This window comes from Anopheles stephensi, chromosome 3 (genome assembly GCF_013141755.1).
Source record: "Anopheles stephensi strain Indian chromosome 3, UCI_ANSTEP_V1.0, whole genome shotgun sequence".
NCBI lineage: Eukaryota > Metazoa > Arthropoda > Insecta > Diptera > Culicidae > Anopheles > Anopheles stephensi.
The window spans coordinates 15949925-15970893 of NC_050203.1; the positions used below are offsets into that span (position 1 = coordinate 15949925).

Below are 20969 nucleotides of genomic sequence, written 5' to 3' on the forward strand. Positions count from 1 at the left end.
ACACATACACACGCCCTTCATGAAAAAGGGGGCATACATAATACATCTCTTTTTTTTTGTGCTGCTGTTTAAAATTCATTTTCTTCGCGTTTTAGTAGAATTGCTTGAAAAAAAAAATGCATATTTAAACGGTCTCCTTAAAACGCCAACGCCCAATATTTCAGCGATGTAAACTATCCCGGTACGGAGCGGACGGGCACACACTATCCCCACACGCGCTATACAGACGAACCATTCATTGCCCACATACAAACGCACACACACACACACGCAGATGTGCACCTCAGGCAATGGGGAGCATAAATTGGAGAATGGTTGATTGTTCGTCTACCCCATACACTGAATGAAGCGCTCCATTCATCAAGCCATCTCTCATCTGCGGATTCGCAGGAAAGGGACACACACACAAGCACACGCACAGCATCAGACGTCATCTTCCATTTCCGGTGAAATATTTTTAGCCAATTTTCATCATCTTTTGAAACATAGTTACAGCGGGAGGCGACATCGGAATGAATGCGCCCGCAAACCGTTCGACGTCCGTGCGACGATCCGTAACAATTAAGATATGAAGAATTTCCTCTCTATTCGTGGTGTGAAAATTATGGTGGTGCCTAGTAGTTGCAGAAGAGAACTTAGCTTAGCTAGTCTAACGAGGAATGGATTCACTCTGCATAATTTACAGAACTTTACCGGATAGGCAGATAGTTCTTACAGTTTCTGAGGGTCTTCTCGGACGAATAAACACATTATCTTCAACCTAAGATAAGCGACACTTTGATCATGAAAAACCTTGCATAAACAACATAAACGCTGCATTTAGCTAGGCGCACACCCTCAACAACACACTAAACGTTTGGCATTCTTAAGCTATCACGCCCTTCCTGGATGCCTTGTTGTTGTGTTGTTTTCCCCTCTCTTTAAAAAGCATAATACATCATCCCCCTTGTGTCTGTCTGTCTTACTGGAGCTACTTTCTTTGAATCGCACGAGCCCGTTCGCAGCTTTACTTAAACGCCCTGCAATGGATCCATACTCTCCCTAATTGTTGGCTAAAGAGCCTGCTTCATTCATTCCGATACACGCACCGGCATAAGCCTCGCACACACAAAGCTACAAAGCTGGCAGAAGGGTCCGGCCGGCTGCTAGTGCAACGATTTACTGATGCATGTAGATGCATCCCTCCACACGCCCATTGAGAGAATTCCAGACATCCAGACAGACAGACGACTACGACGACGACGAAGACCACAGGGATGATGATGACGGCCAGCCAGAAGCCAGACACACAGATTCTACGCCGTACCAGCGGCAGCAGCAAAAGAAAACGCCAAGAATGTGATCAAAAAGAAGCACACACACACACACGCAGAAGCGTGAAAAGAACCCCAGCACATACACACACACACCGGAGGCAAGCGGACAACAAAAAAAGTGAAAAGAACTAAAAGTATGTATCAGCCGGAGATTCAAACCGAATGATGAGCTCTCGAAAGTCCACTGCCTAAAGGAGCCACGACTCATATGGGCAGTTTTAACGCATTTTTTTTGTTGTTGCTTTGTTTCAACGAGAATTGAAATAAATTGAATAATGATGCAGAAGAGTGGGTTTTCCACTAGCGGCGTTCGAAGGCAAAAACGGCCCTGACAACCGGGTGCGAGATATTTAGAACGATTCCGGACTAGCGTTTTAAAAGTATAAGTAACGAACGGGCTCTCTCTGACAGCATGGCGGCGATGGATGAAGGAAAGTCGTCGACGAGGCAGCAACCAACGCGCTGTTCCGAAAATGCAATGTGGGCGTTGAGTGGAGCGCACAGAACCAAGAGCTCCAGCGAACGGCGCACACACTCATGCATTGATGCTCGCTGGTGCGATTGTGTGCAGCAAGTGGCATGTAATAAATAATAAATAAACGGAATCAGTTGCGGCGAGTTCGGGTGGATGAGGGTTCTTCGGTAGAACCCCGGTTGGGCGGTAGAGTTGGGAGGAAACATAAACGGATGAACCCATTTCAACGTACACCACCCATCCACCCACACTGCTGGCCCGGCTGTATTTAGCACAAATCAATTTTACGATTCCAAACCCTGGAACGCATCGCGCGCGCACTCGTCCATTGCAACATGCAACACACACTTCGCCACCAGCGGAGGCAGAAGGTTTATTCGTATCATCATTGGGTAAAGTTTTATGCTCGAGAATTGATGTTTTCATTTTCAGGTTAAGTGAGATGTGATTTGATGCCGTAACTGGTTTCGTTAAGAAAAAAAGAGTTAAGTAGAGTATGGATATTAGTTTCGAGCAAGTCCTAAGATTTCTGGGACATAAATTTAACTCCTAATTCTGGTAGAAGCAACCAGCAATTCGCCTGCAGATTGCTCTCAGATTTTCGCTAAACGTGTCATCAACTTTTTATCTTCCCGTTTTCCCTCAGCACAACTGTCCCAAAGCTCCCGGGTGGGCGGCCGGTGGATTAGACCCCGGGAAGCCACCACCACCACTAACCGGTGACCCACTAATCTATTATTGCCTTCGAAAACAATTAGCATGCAACATGGGCAAGCTTCCACTGCCGAGCTAAGTGAAACCGTTCCGTTTCGCTTCGAGACAAACGACATGTCAAGCGGCGAACAGTGGTGCAAACCTCAAAGAAGGCGACAGCGACAGAGGGGGAATTACTGTCGATCGTACGGGATACGTGTAAGGCAGTAGAATAGGAGGCAAATGGGAAAAACGAAAAACCCCTTCCGATAGCCATCAGAAAAAGCAGGTTGAATGTGCACACACGTACAAAAACTGCAGCAAACAAGTCAGCGCATGCAACCGTACTGAACCTTCACGATGCACGGAGATGAAACGTAAGTAACAGAAATTGCTGATCCAATCCAATTCATCAATGTTCCGGAGCAAAAGTGATGGTGATTAATAATGGAAGTCAAGAGTTTCAGGGGAACGAAGCAGCAAAATATGAAAACCACACAAACGGAAGCATAATATTGGAGCCCCCATAGACACACGGTAGTAATGAAGAATCGATAGGACATGTGCCTCCTCGCAGTACTTGAGGAAAAGTCAACACGTTCTTACGTGAGTGTGTGTCCCGATGACGATCGATAACCTGAGCGTACACGACCATAAAAGTGCATTACTTTGCAACTTAGACGCCACCTTCCGTTGGTGGGGCGTAGTTTTTCCCTCCAAAACTTCCATTTATCATTCCTCCCTAAGACTGGGGAGCGTAGAGAGTGGGAGCGTGTAGAAAGTGTGTCAGATAGCTCAACCTAAACCCTGCCACGCTGCTGACCAACTTAACCCTGTTGCGGTTTCAGATGCCTCGCCTCGCACATTTGCTCTCGGAGATACCACAGAGGCCTTACCGGGCGGGTACAGCACATCGCCGCCGCCGTCGTCGTCTACCAGCTGTTGACCATTTTTGGACAAATACGCGCGCTCTTGTGGTGGTGATTTAATGCGCGTGATTCCTATTGATTAGAATCGTGCGAGTAGCAAATGATTTGTCGCCCGCCTGCATTGGTAAGCGATTGGTCAATTTGTAGCAAATAAATCCTGACACTGGAAACGTGTGCGACATAGGAATTGGCGACAATGCGAAAGACACGAATTGCTCTATATTAAATGGACATGCTGCAGGACGCTTTAACAGAGGTGCCCCCGGTAGCCAAGTAATGTCGGCAAGAGCAACAATGTGTTTTCAAGCGCCTGTTCGATACGGCGACTAACCTCATTACAGAAGTTACGCAAAATACCCTTCAAGTCTACAAGACATTGTCCTACATTCTGCTGTCTAGGGTGACGTGTTTAAAACAGAGGAGGAAATTCACTTTACGTGTTTTACCGGATGTTTTCTGATAAGCGAATGTCAAGGCAGGAGAAGCTGTGAATCCCCAAGCGGAAGTTAATGATGACAGCAAACAGAAAGCTTTTCCACTGCAGAGCTCTTCCGACCGGTGTACGATGAGTCCAGGGATTGCTTAATGTGTTGTACATCGCACTTAAATTCAATTTCTGCACTGTATCTTACCGTAATCTTAAGCAGGGATTTAAATACAGGCGAGGTAATTTGTGAAGAGTAATTAAAATTCTTGGCCCCCACCCCAACACATCTCTCTCCACACAGCACGGGAGTCGAAAAGTTCCCGTAAGGCGCTAAATGCGTGTACCATTACCGCAACCCGTTAAATCGACCAAACCGCACGTTGCGTGGTATGCGGATATGAGGGGGGGGCTAAAGATTCAGCCGACGAAACTCCATCTTGGAATGTGTGTGTACAAATTCTTAATCTTGACGGTGGAAGTTTCGATTTGTTTCCCGTCTTTTTAAGCGTCCGCTTTACTGCACTGCCGGAAAATAATGTACGCCAACGTGTGTTTAGACGATACTCACACACAATTACACACTAAAAACAAATTAACCGAAACAACTCCCATCTTCACTTCTTCTGATGATGCTGATGAGAGTATGGAACGATCGGTGGACCCCATTCGAATACTATTGCTAAGGGTTCACCCCTTATGGTCCGTTGTTTCGCGATTGGTTAAGTGATCAACAAGCTACACTTCTTATAAGCGCCTGGGATCAGCTCCTATTTTTATCCCTATCCCCCCCACCAGAAAGTTTAGTTTTCCACCTACTAGAAAACCCCCCAGTCCGACCAGTGGCATTTTCATTCCGAATCGTGCGTGGTTAATTGTGTATCGTTCGCATACGGACAAGACACTGCTGAGGCTGCTCGCTTATGGCGTTTGTTTATGGCCAACGCTTCAGCGAGAACAAAACCTGTACCTTCGTACCCCCAGAGCTCGCTGCAGCAACAAAACAAATTGGTGTGCTGGTACGACGGTATGCGCTGCTAAAAACGAGCAACTAGCGTGTATCTATCAACACGTCCACCGCGGTACAATAGCGGACGCACCGTTCTAATGGTCTTCTTGCGTTTTTGTGCAGAAAAATTGGACTTTCCGAAGTGATGGTGGGTGTGCTTCAGCTTCCGGAAGAATTAATGCCATTCTTCACGATGCCCGTACACGGCCGTGCGTGCGTGTCGTGTTCTAGCCTTCCATTGGTTTTAATGAAGCACTCGATTGCTCACACCATTTCCTAGCTGCTCGCTCCGTACACCGACGCGCACGTTGATTGCGTATGCCTCCGTTGCTCACCCACACCCGATCTGTCGGTCTAGATCGAGGTCTAGAGCCACTCCGTGCTGAAGAAATTCTGTCAACCAATAAATCTTCATGAATTTGTGAGAATGGTCTGGTGGTTGATGTGATGCTGCCTAACGCGAGGCTGATCCGTCTCAACTTCCATGCTGATTTTACGACAGTTTTATCCAGTGCGCGAGTGTCGGGGAGTTACATTTGGTTATAATTAGATTCAATTAAAATTACACGCCACGCTTCAATGAAACATGTCACCCAGCACAAACGTCTTGCTCCGGCCAGCGTTGGGTGTTCGTTATTTTGGGGCAGGGAAGAAGAACACACCAACGCGTTATCGCGACACAGCACGCGACCCCGATCATCATCTCAGAAACACGCACTAAAACCACCACGATGACAGCGACGTGCTTCAACACTAGAAGAAACACTGTCTGTGGCTGTGTAGGGTCCGCGAGGCTACTAGCTTCTACAATTAACGACCGCGTTCAGTGACATCCACGCGATATGACAGGTTTTACTCTAGACACTCAAATTCAAAGGTTAACAACAGTTCAACGCCCCTTACGCGTTGCGAGTTCCAGAAGCAGTCGAAAGTTTGTAGGATTTTTGGAACAGTTTCACCCCTGCGGGCCCCGTTAAAGGTCGAGACCTTCAATAATGGACGACACCACCGACCAAATTCCAGGTCAATTCGGCATCACCCCGCATTGCAGACAAAATGTACGCGATGCGACAATAGTGGCTCTTCCATCACAGATACCAAAGCACCCTCCCCATTTGTTGCTGTTGGGATGGGAACCACCATTGCCTGTGGTTCGCCCCATAATAATGAACAAACAAGAATGGCCAGCAAAGGGGTACCGAGAGTGACTCGTTCTCTACCGAGTTGGACCGGATCCAAATTGGACACACGTAGCCATAGCCATTGCCGGAGATTGCTGGAGGGTTAGGCAAGGAACAAAACATGACAAAACACGATGTAATGGGATGTGTACGGACGTATTACCGATGTAATCTTCGCCAGAGGAATGTTCTAGGCTCACAGCAAGTTTATATCTCTCGGGGAAATCTGAAAATGTATGAAAATCATAAATCCTAGATTTATCCATTTTTTCTCGTCTAACAGTTCCCCGATTAGATAGTAAAACGTTGTCAATTTCCACATCTACACCGTAGCCAATTTTCGTCCTCCCTTAATCCGCCCAATTACCTGCCGGAAATCGAAAATTTTTCAACGAATCGGCCCCACACATAACCCTCACGGGCACGATGTAGCCTTTCGCGAATTCTCGCTACACGGAGACAAGATCACACCAACCAGCAGACCAGCAGACCCCCCCAGGTCCATGGCTACGGTGTGCGCATCGTCGGGCAGCCCAACTCCCCGGGCTGCCGTCGGCGCGATGCAGACGATGATTATTAAATCATGCACCGCCACCACTGGAACATGAGACTGCAGCACTGTGTGTGTGTGCCTCTTGCTCTCTGTCGCGTCTCATTTACATCCGAGATCCGATTTGGAATTCGCAGTGAGTATGGCGCGGAAGACCCCGGAACAGGGATTACCAGAAAGGGAACAAGAGTACGGTAGCAGGCATGAAGGCAACCCCAGGCCCACACATACAGAGAGATGTATCCAAACACTCTCGAGCTTGGGCAAAAGTGCATCCCGCAAAAGTCATGCTTTGCATTCGGGAGAACCGGGAGGGAGGGGTGACCGAAAGTGCATCGAACTTTGTGCGCTCACTCAACGGAAGTGGCTATCCTTGGTTTCGCGAAATCACTCGGGAGTTTCGGCGACATTCGGGAGGGTTGCTTTTAGACAGACTACAACGCGATTGAAGCACACCAACTGGGGGCCAACCGGCACACAAACACAGCTCCACAACGAAAATCGTGCTCAAACATGGTTTATGCTACTCAGGCCGCACACCAGTGAACGCGGTACACGGTGCAAAACACTGCAAAAGCGGCTCTTTTGGAACGACGACGAGATACATGAAGGAAGGCCAAGCAGGAGGGAGAGTTATGGGGCGACGAGATTCATAGCTCTGTTTATTGGGGGGAGAAAAATGGCTCGATTTGTTTATACTTTTTGTGGCCGAAGCCGGGATTGCGGAACGGTTTTTCCGCCTGTGTTTTTTTATGTTTTATTTTCCAAATAAAACCACTCTTCATCCGATGAACTATGACGAAGTGAGAAAAACGCGGCACCCGACAAGAAGACCATCCCTCCTTCCGATGGGGGAAATTGGAAGCTTGTGGGATTAAAAACAAACATCCCGACCGCTTCGAAACATTGCGGCAGGCGGTGGACTTGATGCATTATGGATGTTGGAGTTGTTAGAGTGAAAAGGGGTCTGGCTATAAAATCGTAGTAGACATAATATATGCAAAAACAGTTAACGAAGTCCATGAGAGTCTAAACCAATTTTCTGGCTTTTCATAGGAAATGATAATCCAAACCAGTTTCAGATAATTGGATTATATTCAATTCCAAACAAAAATCTGAAATTTATTGTCGGTAACCTGTTCAACAAGTACAAATGTTCGTCTTAATTCGCCCAACTTGACATCTTCTTCTTCTTCTTCCTTGGCACTACAACCTCGAGAGGTCTCAGCCTGCCATTTCTGGCTTTCTGTGACTTGATTTTTACACGTAGTAAAGTAGTCAGCTTTACGTACGGGGAGACGGTCTAGATGGGATTTGAACCCCGGTCCCCAAAAATCTGCAAAAATTTGAATTTGATAAAATGAAGAGTAGTTTATCTCTTGTAGTTAGTCTCAATATATCAAAATTGAATATTCAGTAAAAATCCACTTCGCTATGTCCGCCCTATGTACCACTGTGCACATTAAGTGATTGCTATTGGAGCACGCATATTGACGTCGATGGCTCATCACAATCGAAATACACACATTACACACGGTTGCAGTGCTGTTTATAGCGAATCATGCCGTAAGGAGCGTATGGAAGAAAGTATTACAAACAATCTTATTTTTAGAAAGTACAAACAAACTTCAACTTACTCGAGCAACCAGCACACCCATCTCTCTTCTGGCCTAACGCAATTATTGATTACGGATAAACCGATCGACGCTTAACCAACATCACCATCAGCTGCTCATGCGTTATTCACAAGCTTTTGCGGCGTGTGACCTCGCCCGTCGTATATGTCGCGATCGAAACCATTTCACACAACATTCCAACAGTGTCTACCTTATCAACACAAACCCTGGGCAATAAATTTCTCAACATCCCGCCGGCCACTCATCAAAACGGGAGCGGTAGTCTCCACGATCATTTAATAAGCTGCATGTGGATATTGTCACCTTTTAGGATGCGGCCTTTCGCTTTGACTATCAGCAGTGACCAGCACCGATAGTGTGTTGTGTTAGTCAATCACATCGGCCTCTCCCATACGGTGGGCCCATATTTCCCATACCGTTTGCGCACTTCATTTAACGATTGGCGAACGATGTTTGTTTGTTTGTTTGTCTGTTTGTTTGTTGACTCACCGCTCGTTGTGGAGCGTTTGTTTGTCTTCGCACGGAGCTTCTTTGGGGCCGTTGGATGTCATAACCGAACGGCCGGCAGTGCCGCCGCATGAATATACAACACATGCCATCCCCGCGTAATGGTTTCAATCAGCTAGGTCAGTAAAGAGTTCAGCAGCTGATAAATTTTGAAAAATGCCGATTGCTGATTGCTAAAACGTGCCAATCGACAATATGGAGACTTGGGCGCACAGTTCAGTGCACAGTACAGGACGCAGATAATGCAAGGAAAGTGTCAGTTTCAGACAATTTTGCGTAATCTGGTTTGACATTACGGCAGGCACATCTCAACAAAGAGAAGTATTTAAGACTTTAATAAGTATTTACCCCAAAGAAAAAACATTTTCTCTGCCTACCTCTTCAAATGCGATTCAATTACTCAAATTCTGATGCCGTTTAATCTTCATAAGCACACAGCACAGACAAAAAAGTGCAAACCCTCGTAAAACTCCAGCCTCCCGACAACTCACACATTTACATCACTAACGAATGATGCATCGAAAACGATCTTCAGCCCGGGACATGATCGTCGATCAGTCGGGCACCACAACCAAGCACCATAATTGAACACTTCGGTACTTTCACTTTAATGACCTGGCGGCCCGGACTCTGCACAAGCTGCGCCGTTGCGGTCGTCAAAGTCATACACCCCCGGGGGAGCTGCGCGCTAGTACAGATACCTCACATCAAACGGGAAATCAAACGGTGCTTCAAAGGCCCGTTGGAGGGCGAATCCATCAGTGACGCTTTCACGGCACCCTCTTTACCAGGCAAGAGTAAACGTCCCCGTAAAAAGCCTCCGGTTGCCGGTGGTTGGAATGCCTTTTCGCTCCATATTTTTCTAACCTTCACGGTGCCACAGGCCGTTCGCTAGCGATCGTGCGGCGTTCGTGAAAGCCACGCTTTAAGGAAAATCTTTATTTAGAAGCATTCCAGCGAATTGGAAAACCGACTGGAAAAGGTCAAAATGTCAGCAAACACCCACCACTCCATAAAGCACGCTCGTCGAGAGGGGAGATGAAAATTCTTTGTGGAGAACGTTCAACGGACGAGTCATGCATCGATGATGTTTAAAAACACAAGCAGAAAAAAGGTGCTTTTTCTATGAATTATGAGCTGCGCCCTTAAGGGAATCACCGATTGCAATAACAGGGTGATGTTGGGTTATACGGTGCAACGCAAGCGCAACCAATAACAACGGACACGTGCTCAGATCATCTGGAACAGCCGGGAGCGAAACACTTTTCGCACAACTTGAAGCAGACTCTGGTGGACCTGAGGCTCTGCAGGGAAAGGTTAAAAATTGATACAATTGAATGGTTTGTCTTAGAATCTAGGGAGAGAAATTGAAATGTAAATGTAGTCGTCTTATGCGTTCGACACTTGAGAATCAGGACGAAAACTCCGTATTAACTCTGGTACAAATATACAAGCTTCAGAATCTTTGAACTTTTCCCAAAACTGGCAAACACCTCTTGAGATTTGAGAACCTTCGGGAGAAGATCCTCAGAAAATGTTAATACCCTGTATGTTTGAAAGGCTACGGAAAGAGTCGCTGCAATTACGAGCTCTATAAGCTATAAGATGATCTTGGTGAGCTGGTCATGTCCTGAGAATGTCACCAGACAACTCAGCCCCTTAAGTCTTTTAAGGCCCTACCCCCCATAGACAGAGGTAGCGTACCTCAATTATTTATCCGATTGGTCCGACAACAGCCCTAGATGGTGAGAGCTATCAAAGACTTTTGCAGCACGCCAAGACGGCAAAGTGGTTCCTGATAAGTAGGGAAGTAACAATAAACAAAATTGTTACACTCACAATCAGTCAGTCAGTCTACTTAAATCTGCAACACCAATAAATTTGAAACAAATATTTATCATTCCAGTTTTTTTAGTAAGATTAATGCTATCAGATTACAACTCACCAAGCTACAGAGCTACAGAGCTACGCTCCATTAACTGCGCACAAAACGTATTACTGCTAAACGAAAGCTTTCGGAGCTGCTTAAGAGCGGTTCAAAATGTGTTAAGAGTTATTAGACCATCACCCTCAAACTGACTGGGAGGGCACCGTTAGCTACTAAAGCCACGCTACTGCGCGACCCATTTCTTTCCCAACCAAAGCCACCGATGTCGTCCATTTGAAAAACTGAAATAAAATCCAAACACGAACGGTACACCGATACCGCAAATCATGCTTAAGCCTGAGCAGACAGGCAAGATTTACAACCGGTCACAGAAAAGCCGTGTCGTGAAGGTGATACCGATATGCACGCTTACTGCCACTGCGCTGTGCAGGGCTTGCGGAAGGGACGCTTGAGACTTCGGGACGTTGGAGGAAGCTTTACAGTGTTGTTTTTTTTTCTTTCTTCAAATACCATAACTTGCAGGACAAATCTATTCCCTTTACACACACACACAAACGAACAAATCCAGTGGGTGACATTTTAAATTCGGGAAAGTTCGAACCGTTAAGACTCCCGCGCCGAGTAGCTCAGCTGATTGGTAGAAGCAGCAGCTGTATGTCACGTGAAACGATTATTTCAAAAATGGCCCAGCAAAGGAAATTGGAGCTACACTACACTAGACACTTCCAAGGGTGAAGCAGTAGTAACTGACTCCGGTAACCTTTTCAAATTTTGACAGCCAAGTACAGACGACCCCGTGGACGAGCGTGTTTAGTAATTGGATTATCACCAACACAAACGCTCCACACGAGAGAGTACGCGAGATCTGGTCAGATGATAGGTATTCAATAGCGAACCGCTTGCGGCCGAGGCTTCGCAGAGACTTCAGGGTCCAGTTGTTTGCTGGCTTTGATTATGGCGTTATGTTTATTGCACACGCCGCCGTCGCTTTTAGACCACCCTGTCATTATCAGTGCGCAAAGATCATTCATAGCGAGCGTTTTCTTTTTTTGCTGCCTCTGTCTGTGAAGTTTGCGCCCTCCTTACTCGTAAGTCGTCGGCATCCAGATAATGGTAGTGTCGGCCAGTTACAAGTTACAACAACAGTCACCTTTGCGATGTAAAATATTTACCCGTGGCGTCGTTGTCTCTCTCTCTCTTTTCCAGCAGTAGCTGCCAATGCAGGCGAATGTTCGATTTGGCGGCGCTAGAAGTCGTCACCCTAGCAAACTAGAAAGCTTCACACGAATGCCCTTTAATCATTTCTCGTGTCTCGTGCCGGAATGCATCGGCGGGAGGTTGCCCCGTTTTTTTTCCACCTCCTCCTGCAAATCCATTTCCACGTGATCGTGACCTGCAACACCTTTTTTGGCCGTGCCGGGCCAGCTCTTCGTATTGTACCGGTGTGCAAAATTTTCGCGTTTCGCTGCTCTAATCGCTAACGCATTCAATACACGATAGCGCGCATTTCTTCCATTTTATTTTTTGATATTTTCCTTGCCACGAAGCTGAATTCGCAGCTAGGGTATGATTTATTTCTCCAACTTCCTCGATAGCGTATCGAGCTGACCTTTAGCGGAGCTAAATGCGGTTATATCCAGCGTGTACCTGCCGCCGCCCTATCTAACATTACCAATCATTTATCAAAAATTACTCCGACCTGTGTTCGATTTCCCCCGGGTGACCACTTAAACGTTTCGTCTCAATCGGACCGGTAAGCAGTACGGTCGGTAGTGGTGGTCACCGGCAATGCTCACCGAACGGAATTAACGCCACCGACATTGGCGGAAAGGGAATGAAGTAATTTTGCGTAATTAGTGTGCACCAACGGTCCATCGGCCAAGTCCGTGTTTCTGGTGCCGCGTTCCTTGAGTCCATCGTCCTCGCGAACTTCAAAAGGGCGTATTAAGGGCGCATTTAAGTTAGTTCCGGAGAAGGTACGGAAATACCTTCAGCGTATTAGCAGGTTAATCGGTGCGCTGTTTAACGTTCCGAAAAACCCCGAAGCAGCTGTGGGGATCGTACGCACAATTGCCAGCTCGCTTCTGATAACAAGTTGAGTTGAGGACTTGGTGGAAAGAACGAGCGAGGGAGCAACCGAAATGGAAAAAAAAAATGCTCACCGAATTGTTTCTGTTTTTAAATTCCACTGCGTACAATGATGTGTTGCTGGACCCCCGCAGGGTTTAACCTTCATGCTTGTTTGCGTGTCACCCTCACAACACAAAACACCAGACAGTTGCAAAAAGTCTCGGTTGGCACTTTTTTTTTGGGTTTTGTTAAGCACACACTTATGCCTCCTCTTCACTCGCTGACGATATCGCATCATTATTCGTGGAAAATCAAACGTCAAACTTCCCTGCCTATAGCAGCAGAGCACTAAGCACGATAACCACCAGCCAAACAATGTTTAGTTGTTTTTGTGGGGGCAATTGTTGAACGAATGAAGGTGAGATTGGAGTATTTATAACACCATACTTTATTAAGTAAAAGAGCAATCCAAAAGAAGGCACAAAAAACCTGTATGCTTCCCCATTCCAACCACCAACAATTGTTGGTACGCCACATTTAGACGATTTAGACCAACTGACCAACCGACCGTACCGCAAGCAAAAAAAAACCCTTGAGCCCCTGACCTACATAAACTGGCTAATTTTTCGTGATAAACCGTCAGCGGCAGGTGGCAAAAACAATCGCACAAACCACAAACATCACACTGCCGACTGGTGGAGGATGTTAGGGTGCACAAAGAAAGGCCACAAGAAAGATGCGTAGCGTTTTTCAAGAAAACTTTCTCCAGTTAAGCGCTTTGCGGAGAGTGTTTTTTCGTAAATCTGAAGTCCATTTAGACCTTGAAGATATTTACGTACTGAGCTGGTAGTGCTGCTGCGGGATGTAAGACTTCTTACGTGGCTCTATTTTTTGTTTGTTTGTTCAATTTTATCTCAAAACATTTGAAAGGTTCCGCAAGCAATTAACATCAATGCTTCAAGAATCCCACGGTGGACATTGAAGATGTATCAAATTTCTCTTCTGATACTTCGGGGAGGGAAACGTGTTCCCTTCTTTTCAACGTTCGAGATCGTGCATCAAATAGCGGGCGCAAGAGCGGCGGCCGGAACACCACTTGACGTCCGTGAGAGTCAAAGCCACACGACGATCGCGTTATGCTCAACTGAGCCCGGGACAGACAGACAGAAAATCACGAATGCTTAACCAACAGCAAATCGAGCGATCGAAACGTGGCAGACCTTCTTCCCTTTAGCCAGTGTTCTGCTTTCGGAAAGCTCTTAAGCCACTGTTGCTTGCACGAAGTAGGAGGATAATCCCGGCAAACCAGAATCAGGTCCAAAAGGTATCAATGCTCTTTTTGCTTTTTCGTTCAGGGGATATGTTCTTTCAAACCGCGCCGACACACCACCGTCACGGACTGGCGATAAAAATAGTCGCGCGCCTCGGTGTGTGCTTGTGATATCGATAGCGCCCTCGAACCTCCTTGTTTGGTGGGGATTTTTTCTTTTTCGTGTTTGTGGAATTACATCTGGAGCATATACCCATATTTCCCTTCTTAATATCGCCGTCAAGCGGGCGTATTATAGCAGCAACAGTTTCGGTGCTGCTCGATGAGTTTAGCCTTTCGCCGTTGCAAGTATCGAATTTCCTGTGTGCCCGGTTGGAAGTAGGGGAGAAATTCAATCGAAAAAAAAACGGAAACCCTTGATCACAAATTAAGAACTTGGCTTTTTGGTAAACGATGAAGCGATGCAACAAGTTCTTTGTCTTGCCCTGTACAGATGGACGGAGAAGGGATTGCGCTGTTGCTTTCGTTTTAAACATCTCAAATATTAGGACACGATTCGAAACATTGCGTACTGATGTTGCAGTAGTCACCAGCATGGAATAGGACGACACGAACTTAGCGATCCCCGTACCTTCATTAATCCAATTGACCCTACACGAAGGAAGCCATAGGGAGAAGTTAGCTTCCAAAAGTATAAAACGCGAAAAACGTTCTTCCACAGTCGAAAGCAAAGACCTTGAACTAGGTTTTCCTTGCCGGCCAGAAGCGCATGCATTGCCTTCTTATTATGCAGCTCTGACGCCACACACTGTGGCGTTCCACCGACCGAGAACCCTTCGATTATGCGCTCACGGAGGTAGTCACTAATGCGCTTCTCCCTCTGGACCGTTCTGTGTGCACACCAAACTTCGCATGGCGTCCGAAATGTTTATAAATAGCGACGAGCAGCTTACCACTCTCTCGCCTGGATGACTCCTCTTGCTATGGTAAGAGACAAAGGCAAAGTGCTGGTCCCAATGTTGGACCGAGTAAAGTCAAACAACCAAACTCTGTGTCCGCCAAGCGTTGGGTGCAGGGGGCTCTGAAGCGGGTCCCGATGCATCGGACAATATCAAGCAAGTCAAGGGCATCTCTCCTCCGGTGACAGAGCGTGCGGCACGAAACTTCGCGGTGCCGCCTTCATTTTGCGCAACAACGTCGTCAATGGGGGTGCAAGTGGGCAACACAACAACAAAAACTGGCAATTGGTTACTTACGCTTCACAGTAGGGCAGTTTGTTGAATCCTTTGTACGTCTTCATGTTCAGCGTCATGCCACACTCGTGACATTTGAAGCACGTCTTGTGCCAGGTCTGAAAGTGGGGGAAGAAAAAACAGAAAAAAGTTAGTCACCAGAGTCACCAAAGCCTCGGTTGGATGTGTGTTACTTAACCTAAGCTGATAGAAGGGCATTTTCTCAACAAGTTTCACTGTGTCACAGGTAAAGATAACACCAACCACGACGGAATGCAATGTTGTAGAAAAAAAAAGTCAATAATTTATTAAAACAATATTCTTCATTCATCCATCAGAAAGGAGTACGGGTTCGAGTGACTGCTGCCACCGAAGCCACAATACATTGGCTCGTTCGTCGTTGGACAGTGGTCGCGCGGAATGCACCGATTGTTGTGCATCACTAGCCCATAGTCACAGACGCAGGTCGGTGGACCGGTGAAACTTTGCGTGCATCGCACCAGCCGACAGTCCGTAGTGCAAGTGTCCACGCAACAGGGCTTGTAAGGACGTAGGCTTGCACCGGGTGGACATACCGGCGTGCAAGGCCTCTCCGTGTAGTAATACCTATGCGGTGGAGCTACCGTAGTCGGAGGACACTTCCGAGGACACTCGGACGGCAGTATGCATCTACCCTCGTGCAGCACATACCCCTCGTTACACACACACGTCGGAGGACCGGTACAGGCCGCTATACAGAAGATCTTGCTACAATCGTTGTCGCAGGTCTGCTGACAGCAGGGCGTACACGGGCTGTAATGTGCATTAGGGCCACAGAATTTAACCGGTTCCTCGACGGGACACTCATTACGCGGTATGCAACGACCCTTATGCCGCACAAATCCACTGTCGCAGGTGCACACCAGTGGGCCTGTTGGAGGCTGCGCTGGACACAGTACGGCCGCACAGTTTGTGGTACACGTTTCCTCGCAACAGATTGGAGAAGGTTGCTGCACCTCGTTCGGTGGACACACGGCGAACGGTGACACGGTCGTGGTGCGCATCGGTTTGGGCGGACAGGGTCGTACGGGCGGCCGGTAGAGATAGTTAGAGCAGGAAGACAAATTCTGCGACTGCGACATCATGGAGTACGGGCCGGGCTGTGTGTGGGCTGAGTATGGATGGGGGTAATGTGTTCTGACCGGTGGCACTTCACCATTACGCGTCATGCCGTGGAAGGTACGGGCGCAAGGTTTGGGTGTCGTCGCCGTCGGTGGACATTCGGTTGGAGGTTCGGTTGGTGGAGACGGTGCCGGACATTCGCACCTTTCGATGCAACGGCCGTGATGGCGCACGAATCCTGGTTTGCAAACGCACGTCTCCATCGGGATGCCGGTTGGCGTCGGTACGCAGTCATTGTCGCACGTCGGTTCACAGACTGGAGGGCACCAGAGCAGTACCTCGTTCGGTGGACAACATTCTACGGGACAGGGGTAAGTGAATGGTAACTTTAGCACACTTCAACTCTAGAGAACTGAGGTGGATGCAAACCTACTTTGAGCATGACGGGCCGTCGTTAGGTGTGGTAGACAGCAGACCAGCAGGAGCACAAGATTGACCGAAAGCAAGAATCTATGGACGCCGTTGTCCATTGTGAAAGCAGTCTCAACGAACTCTGACCACTGGCCCGGGAAAGCTTTTCACTTTATAGCAAAATTTATACCACCTGGAACTGTGACACACACACACGGCCAGGAAGCCTACGAAACACGATATACGGTATCGTCGTGTGCTCTCCAAAAACATTCCCATTAGTAGACGCGATAAAAACCAGCAAAACAATGGCGCGTACGCCCAAGTGCGTGCTGGACTGCAGCAACTGTGGTGGACAAAGTTTACCCCAATGCACACGGTTCGTAACGGATCAGGTGCACCGTGCAGGACTCATGAAAAGTTCGCATCAACGCGTCTCTTTTAACTTCACGCCAACAGTTTCAAAACATCGCCCAAAGTTTGCGGACGCCTCCGTGTACACGAAAACCCCCCGCAAAGTTGAACTCGAACGAGGTAGCCGGATTGGCCAACGTATTTTCCCCTTCAAACGCGTAGCAATAGTGGAGGCAAGGAAAGCAAGTGTTTTATTGTGAAATGTGAAGAAATATTATGACATCGCGCTGTCCAAATCAAAATCCACACTCCGAAACTGCACCAAAAAGTTCCGCATTCGCAACGGCCACGGACTTTAATCTCCCAATTTGGAGAGTGGATGTTTTATTTTGAGACTCATGGTGAACTACGGGAACAACCCTATCCGTGTGGTGGCCCATCATCACCGGCGGAACGACCTTTCTAGTGCACGATTTTTTTCTTCAAGTTGAATTATAAATTGATAGTGCATGTTTGTCGATCGTTTGGCCAAGGGTAACAACGCGCGAACGGTCTTGAAGTAGGCATGCATTTAAGCCTAGACACACCACACCATCGAGCGGCCTATTCGTCAGCTTTAGCCAGTGCGAAATGATGAACCCTCACGAAAGGTTATCAATCAGAGGGGTGAAGAAGCAGAAGCGAAGACGTGATATGAGTGGGAACGTTATCGCATAGAAAATTCGTGGCAAAAATGAGGAGCTAAACATGATTACCTCAAAGCGTTCAGAATAACATTCCCAAAACCAATTATGTGCCCTCCAATTACGCACAACAAACTATTCTAATCTAAATCATGCTAAACGGCAGTTGCGTTGCTAACATCAGATAATGGTAATAAGCTACCTAATCAGCTCCAGTAGCAGTTCTAATCTGATACTACGAACTTCATCTCGAATAGTGTGCGAGTAATAACTCTCAATCGCTAATTCTGATTGCTAGAGGATCATCAGACAATCAACTGCCAGTAGTCCCATGCCGGATGCGAAAGCGAGCGTCGCCATATTATTTGGACAGCCTACCATTATCCACCCCCAACTACCGTGTGTGTGGCTAATTCAACCCCGAAACCAAACATCACCCTCGCACTAATCGTCCTATCCACGGTAATTAATGGAAATGGAAAGTGAAATAGTGTCAGGTACGCGCAACTAAACGCTTCCGATTCAGTGGCCCGGGGCCACGCGATAAACACGCCATGGATCGAGGAGGTAGCAGGAGAAGGTGTTGATGAGCCCTCACATCCGTTTACGTAACTGGCTGGGTACTCGAGACCAAGATTGGACACGCAGCACACTCAATCAGCGCGCGTCCAAGATAGGCTACACGTTTTATGGTAGAAGTCGTAACGCCACCGCGAACAGATAGCGGGAGTACAAATGTACCAAGCAATAAAAACGAAAGACGTGTTGTACGCGAAGACGGGAAACGGTTACATACCACTGTAGTTAGTGTTACATGAAGGGGGTCCCCGTAGAGGAACACCGTACAGATAGCAGCAAACGTTGTTAGGCGCGTCACACTACCAAGACGTCTTGTCACTTTTTCCCCAAAAAAGGGAAAAACTTCCCCCGGGCGAGGAGGATTTGAATGATGACATCCGACACAAGTACCTCCGAGGTTCCTGGCAGTGCTGTTGTGTTATTGTAGCAGTTGATGGACCATCATGGTAATGCTGCCACTTTCTCTCCTAACGTGTGGGGCAATGTCCCAACTCGTCGGCGACGATTGCGCTGGTGATTTGGAAAAGCTGATGGATTGGTGAGGTGAGTTGTGAAATGAAAATCTTACAGTCGACGACGATCATCGATTGACTCGCTCTCTTTTTCCACCATTTTTCCCCGGTGTTGTTGATGAGATGGCTCGGGGCGCCTTAAGGGCTTTTCAAATGCTCGCTCGGTGACGACTTGCACCAGGCGTACAAAAGGGTACGACAAATTGCAGACATCATCACCGAATGCCCCTTGGTGATCTGGGGGGGGTACACGATCGAATCTTGCTCCACCGGGGAAAAACCGGGGAAAGTGATCGGTGTCTCGGTAGGCGAACAATACTGCGAGAGTGAGAGAGCAAAAGGAGCCGGAAACGTTAACCTCCACGGTGTAATAACCTCTTTCACCGGGATTGTTTCAGCTGCAACTGTCTCCTTTAAGTCGTCGAGAGTTTAAGCTACGACACACACACACAAACGAACCCGTCTAGTCGATTAAAACATTCCAGGTCGTACCATTGCCATTGCGACTGAGAGAGTGGGAAAGAGATAGAGAAGGCAACGTAAAAGCTCAACTCGTGCAAGGGTCATATTGCATCCGGGTAGATTATTATGCAGGTTCCATGGCGTCTCAAAGGCAGAAGCTGACCGATGACGGGGATGTCAAGGGGTCAATGGAGAAAGTAGCCGGGCGCTACACTCCGTCACCCCGTCAGTTTATTAAAAAAAGCCACCAACAAAAACGCGATCGTGATGTAACTTCTTCACTTGCGCCGTAGAGATGCAAATATAGGCTTGATTAACAATTTATTGTATCCGCTTCGAAATATGCTTTCCAGTAAAGCCTAACTAAAAAAGACTGCGATTGAGGAAAGCTTGAAGAGAGATGGCGTTTGTTTTCTTCAAATTTAAAGCGCATTATTTATCACTCTTTTAGCAACTACAGCATACCTTAAGCCTCCAAAATGAGGTTTATGCAATGCAAAATTATTTGCTCGTTTATCATGCGTCTAACAGCAGCTCCTCCAGCCTAGAGTCTTCAAGGTCTTGCATCTACGGTACGGTAGCTATTAATCACAGGAAGAGATTAGCAAAACTAAGACAAAATTTATTTTTAATTGTGTGAACTAAACTCAGCGGGGAACATTGTTCGCTGGCGGTACCTTACAAAACACATTAGCAAAGCTGACCGCAAATACAGATCAAGAAACCAATTAACGGTGACCACCACTGACGTATGGCAATATTTGTTGGGTAAAGTATTGCGAGAATAATACCCGACCTCCAACAGATGTCAGTACAAAACATGTTATTGTCCTAATAATTAGCTTTGTTGTTTAACAAAATGGAGCTCGGAACTAATTGAAACTGAACGGAATCACCACCACGAAATAAAGAACTCAGCCATACGCTTTAACGAACTGTTGGACAGTCCAATATAAATCAAAACAAAAACAGAACCGTTGCCCTGTCAGTCGCCCGACATTAGGTTGACTTCAAGTTCAAATGCTGAAGTTTGGCCCTCCACCCCCATCCACGATTCAATCAACCCCACACTACTCGGTTCTCGGTTGACACTCACAGCACATTCCCATAGTTTTGGAGCGGTTCCGGACGACCAATCAAGGGTAACGTCCGGCCCGCACAGTTCATCTGTTCTCACTCTCTTCGCATGCAAAACCTCCGGTTGAGCATAAAAAAGAACCCTTCGGAAGGGAAGAGGAACACATTTATGCTCGATTGCACATTAGGTAGACCGCCGCCGTTGGGCTTTTGGAAGAAGTTGTGTAACGCATACTCCCCCCCACACACACACACGCGCATTATGGTAGGTCTGTATGTGTGTGTGTATTTGTATAGCTGTATTGATGGTAATGCTGCTCCAATCGAACAGGTTTGTGCACAACAGTGGACGATCGTTTGAAACCGATCGCGACGGTCCATAAAGAAACCGGTCCTCCTCAAGAGATGGTTGCTGCCGTGTCGCGGCCTTACCCATTGCCCAACTCCCCATATCATTGCGGAAAACATCGTGCGAATTGTATGGTGGTGTTAGTTTTATTTGCCAGCGAATAAGTGCCGGGATCAGACGAATCCACCATTAAGCAAACTGCGTATAGGTGACCTTGCCTGAGACGCGAGCGAAGGAAAGTTGATAGTTGGCCTAAGAGT

General features: G+C 47.2%; 2 protein-coding genes across 3 annotated transcripts in view; both read right to left on the reverse strand.

The window, feature by feature from the left end:
* LOC118511248 (LIM and SH3 domain protein Lasp) overlaps positions 1 to 20969 on the reverse strand; it is a 45459-nt gene that overhangs the window by 14989 nt on the left and 9501 nt on the right. For both annotated transcript variants that reach the window (XM_036054096.1, XM_036054097.1), the window contains exon 2: positions 15206 to 15300. In XM_036054096.1, coding sequence (XP_035909989.1) covers positions 15206 to 15300 — 95 coding nt within the window. The remainder of the gene's footprint in view (positions 1 to 15205; positions 15301 to 20969) is intronic.
* LOC118511250 (zonadhesin-like) lies at positions 15412 to 20890 on the reverse strand. The gene is made up of 2 exons (XM_036054099.1): positions 16716 to 20890; positions 15412 to 16640 (listed from the first exon to the last, which is right to left on the reverse strand). Exons 1-2 carry the CDS (start codon positions 16810 to 16812, stop codon positions 15505 to 15507), a joined length of 1233 nt encoding a protein of 410 aa, XP_035909992.1. The 5' UTR covers positions 16813 to 20890; the 3' UTR covers positions 15412 to 15504.

What these genes read in the sequence shown, in the direction of transcription:
- LOC118511250 (XM_036054099.1), bottom strand. Translation starts at nt 16,812, where the DNA reads ATGGACAACGGCGTCCATAGATTCTTGCTTTCGGTCAATCTTGTGCTC. An exon ending in GACGGCCCGTCATGCTCAAA is followed by an intron (nt 16,641 to 16,715) that starts GTAGGTTTGCAT and finishes CCTGTCCCGTAG; the next exon opens with AATGTTGTCCACCGAACGAG.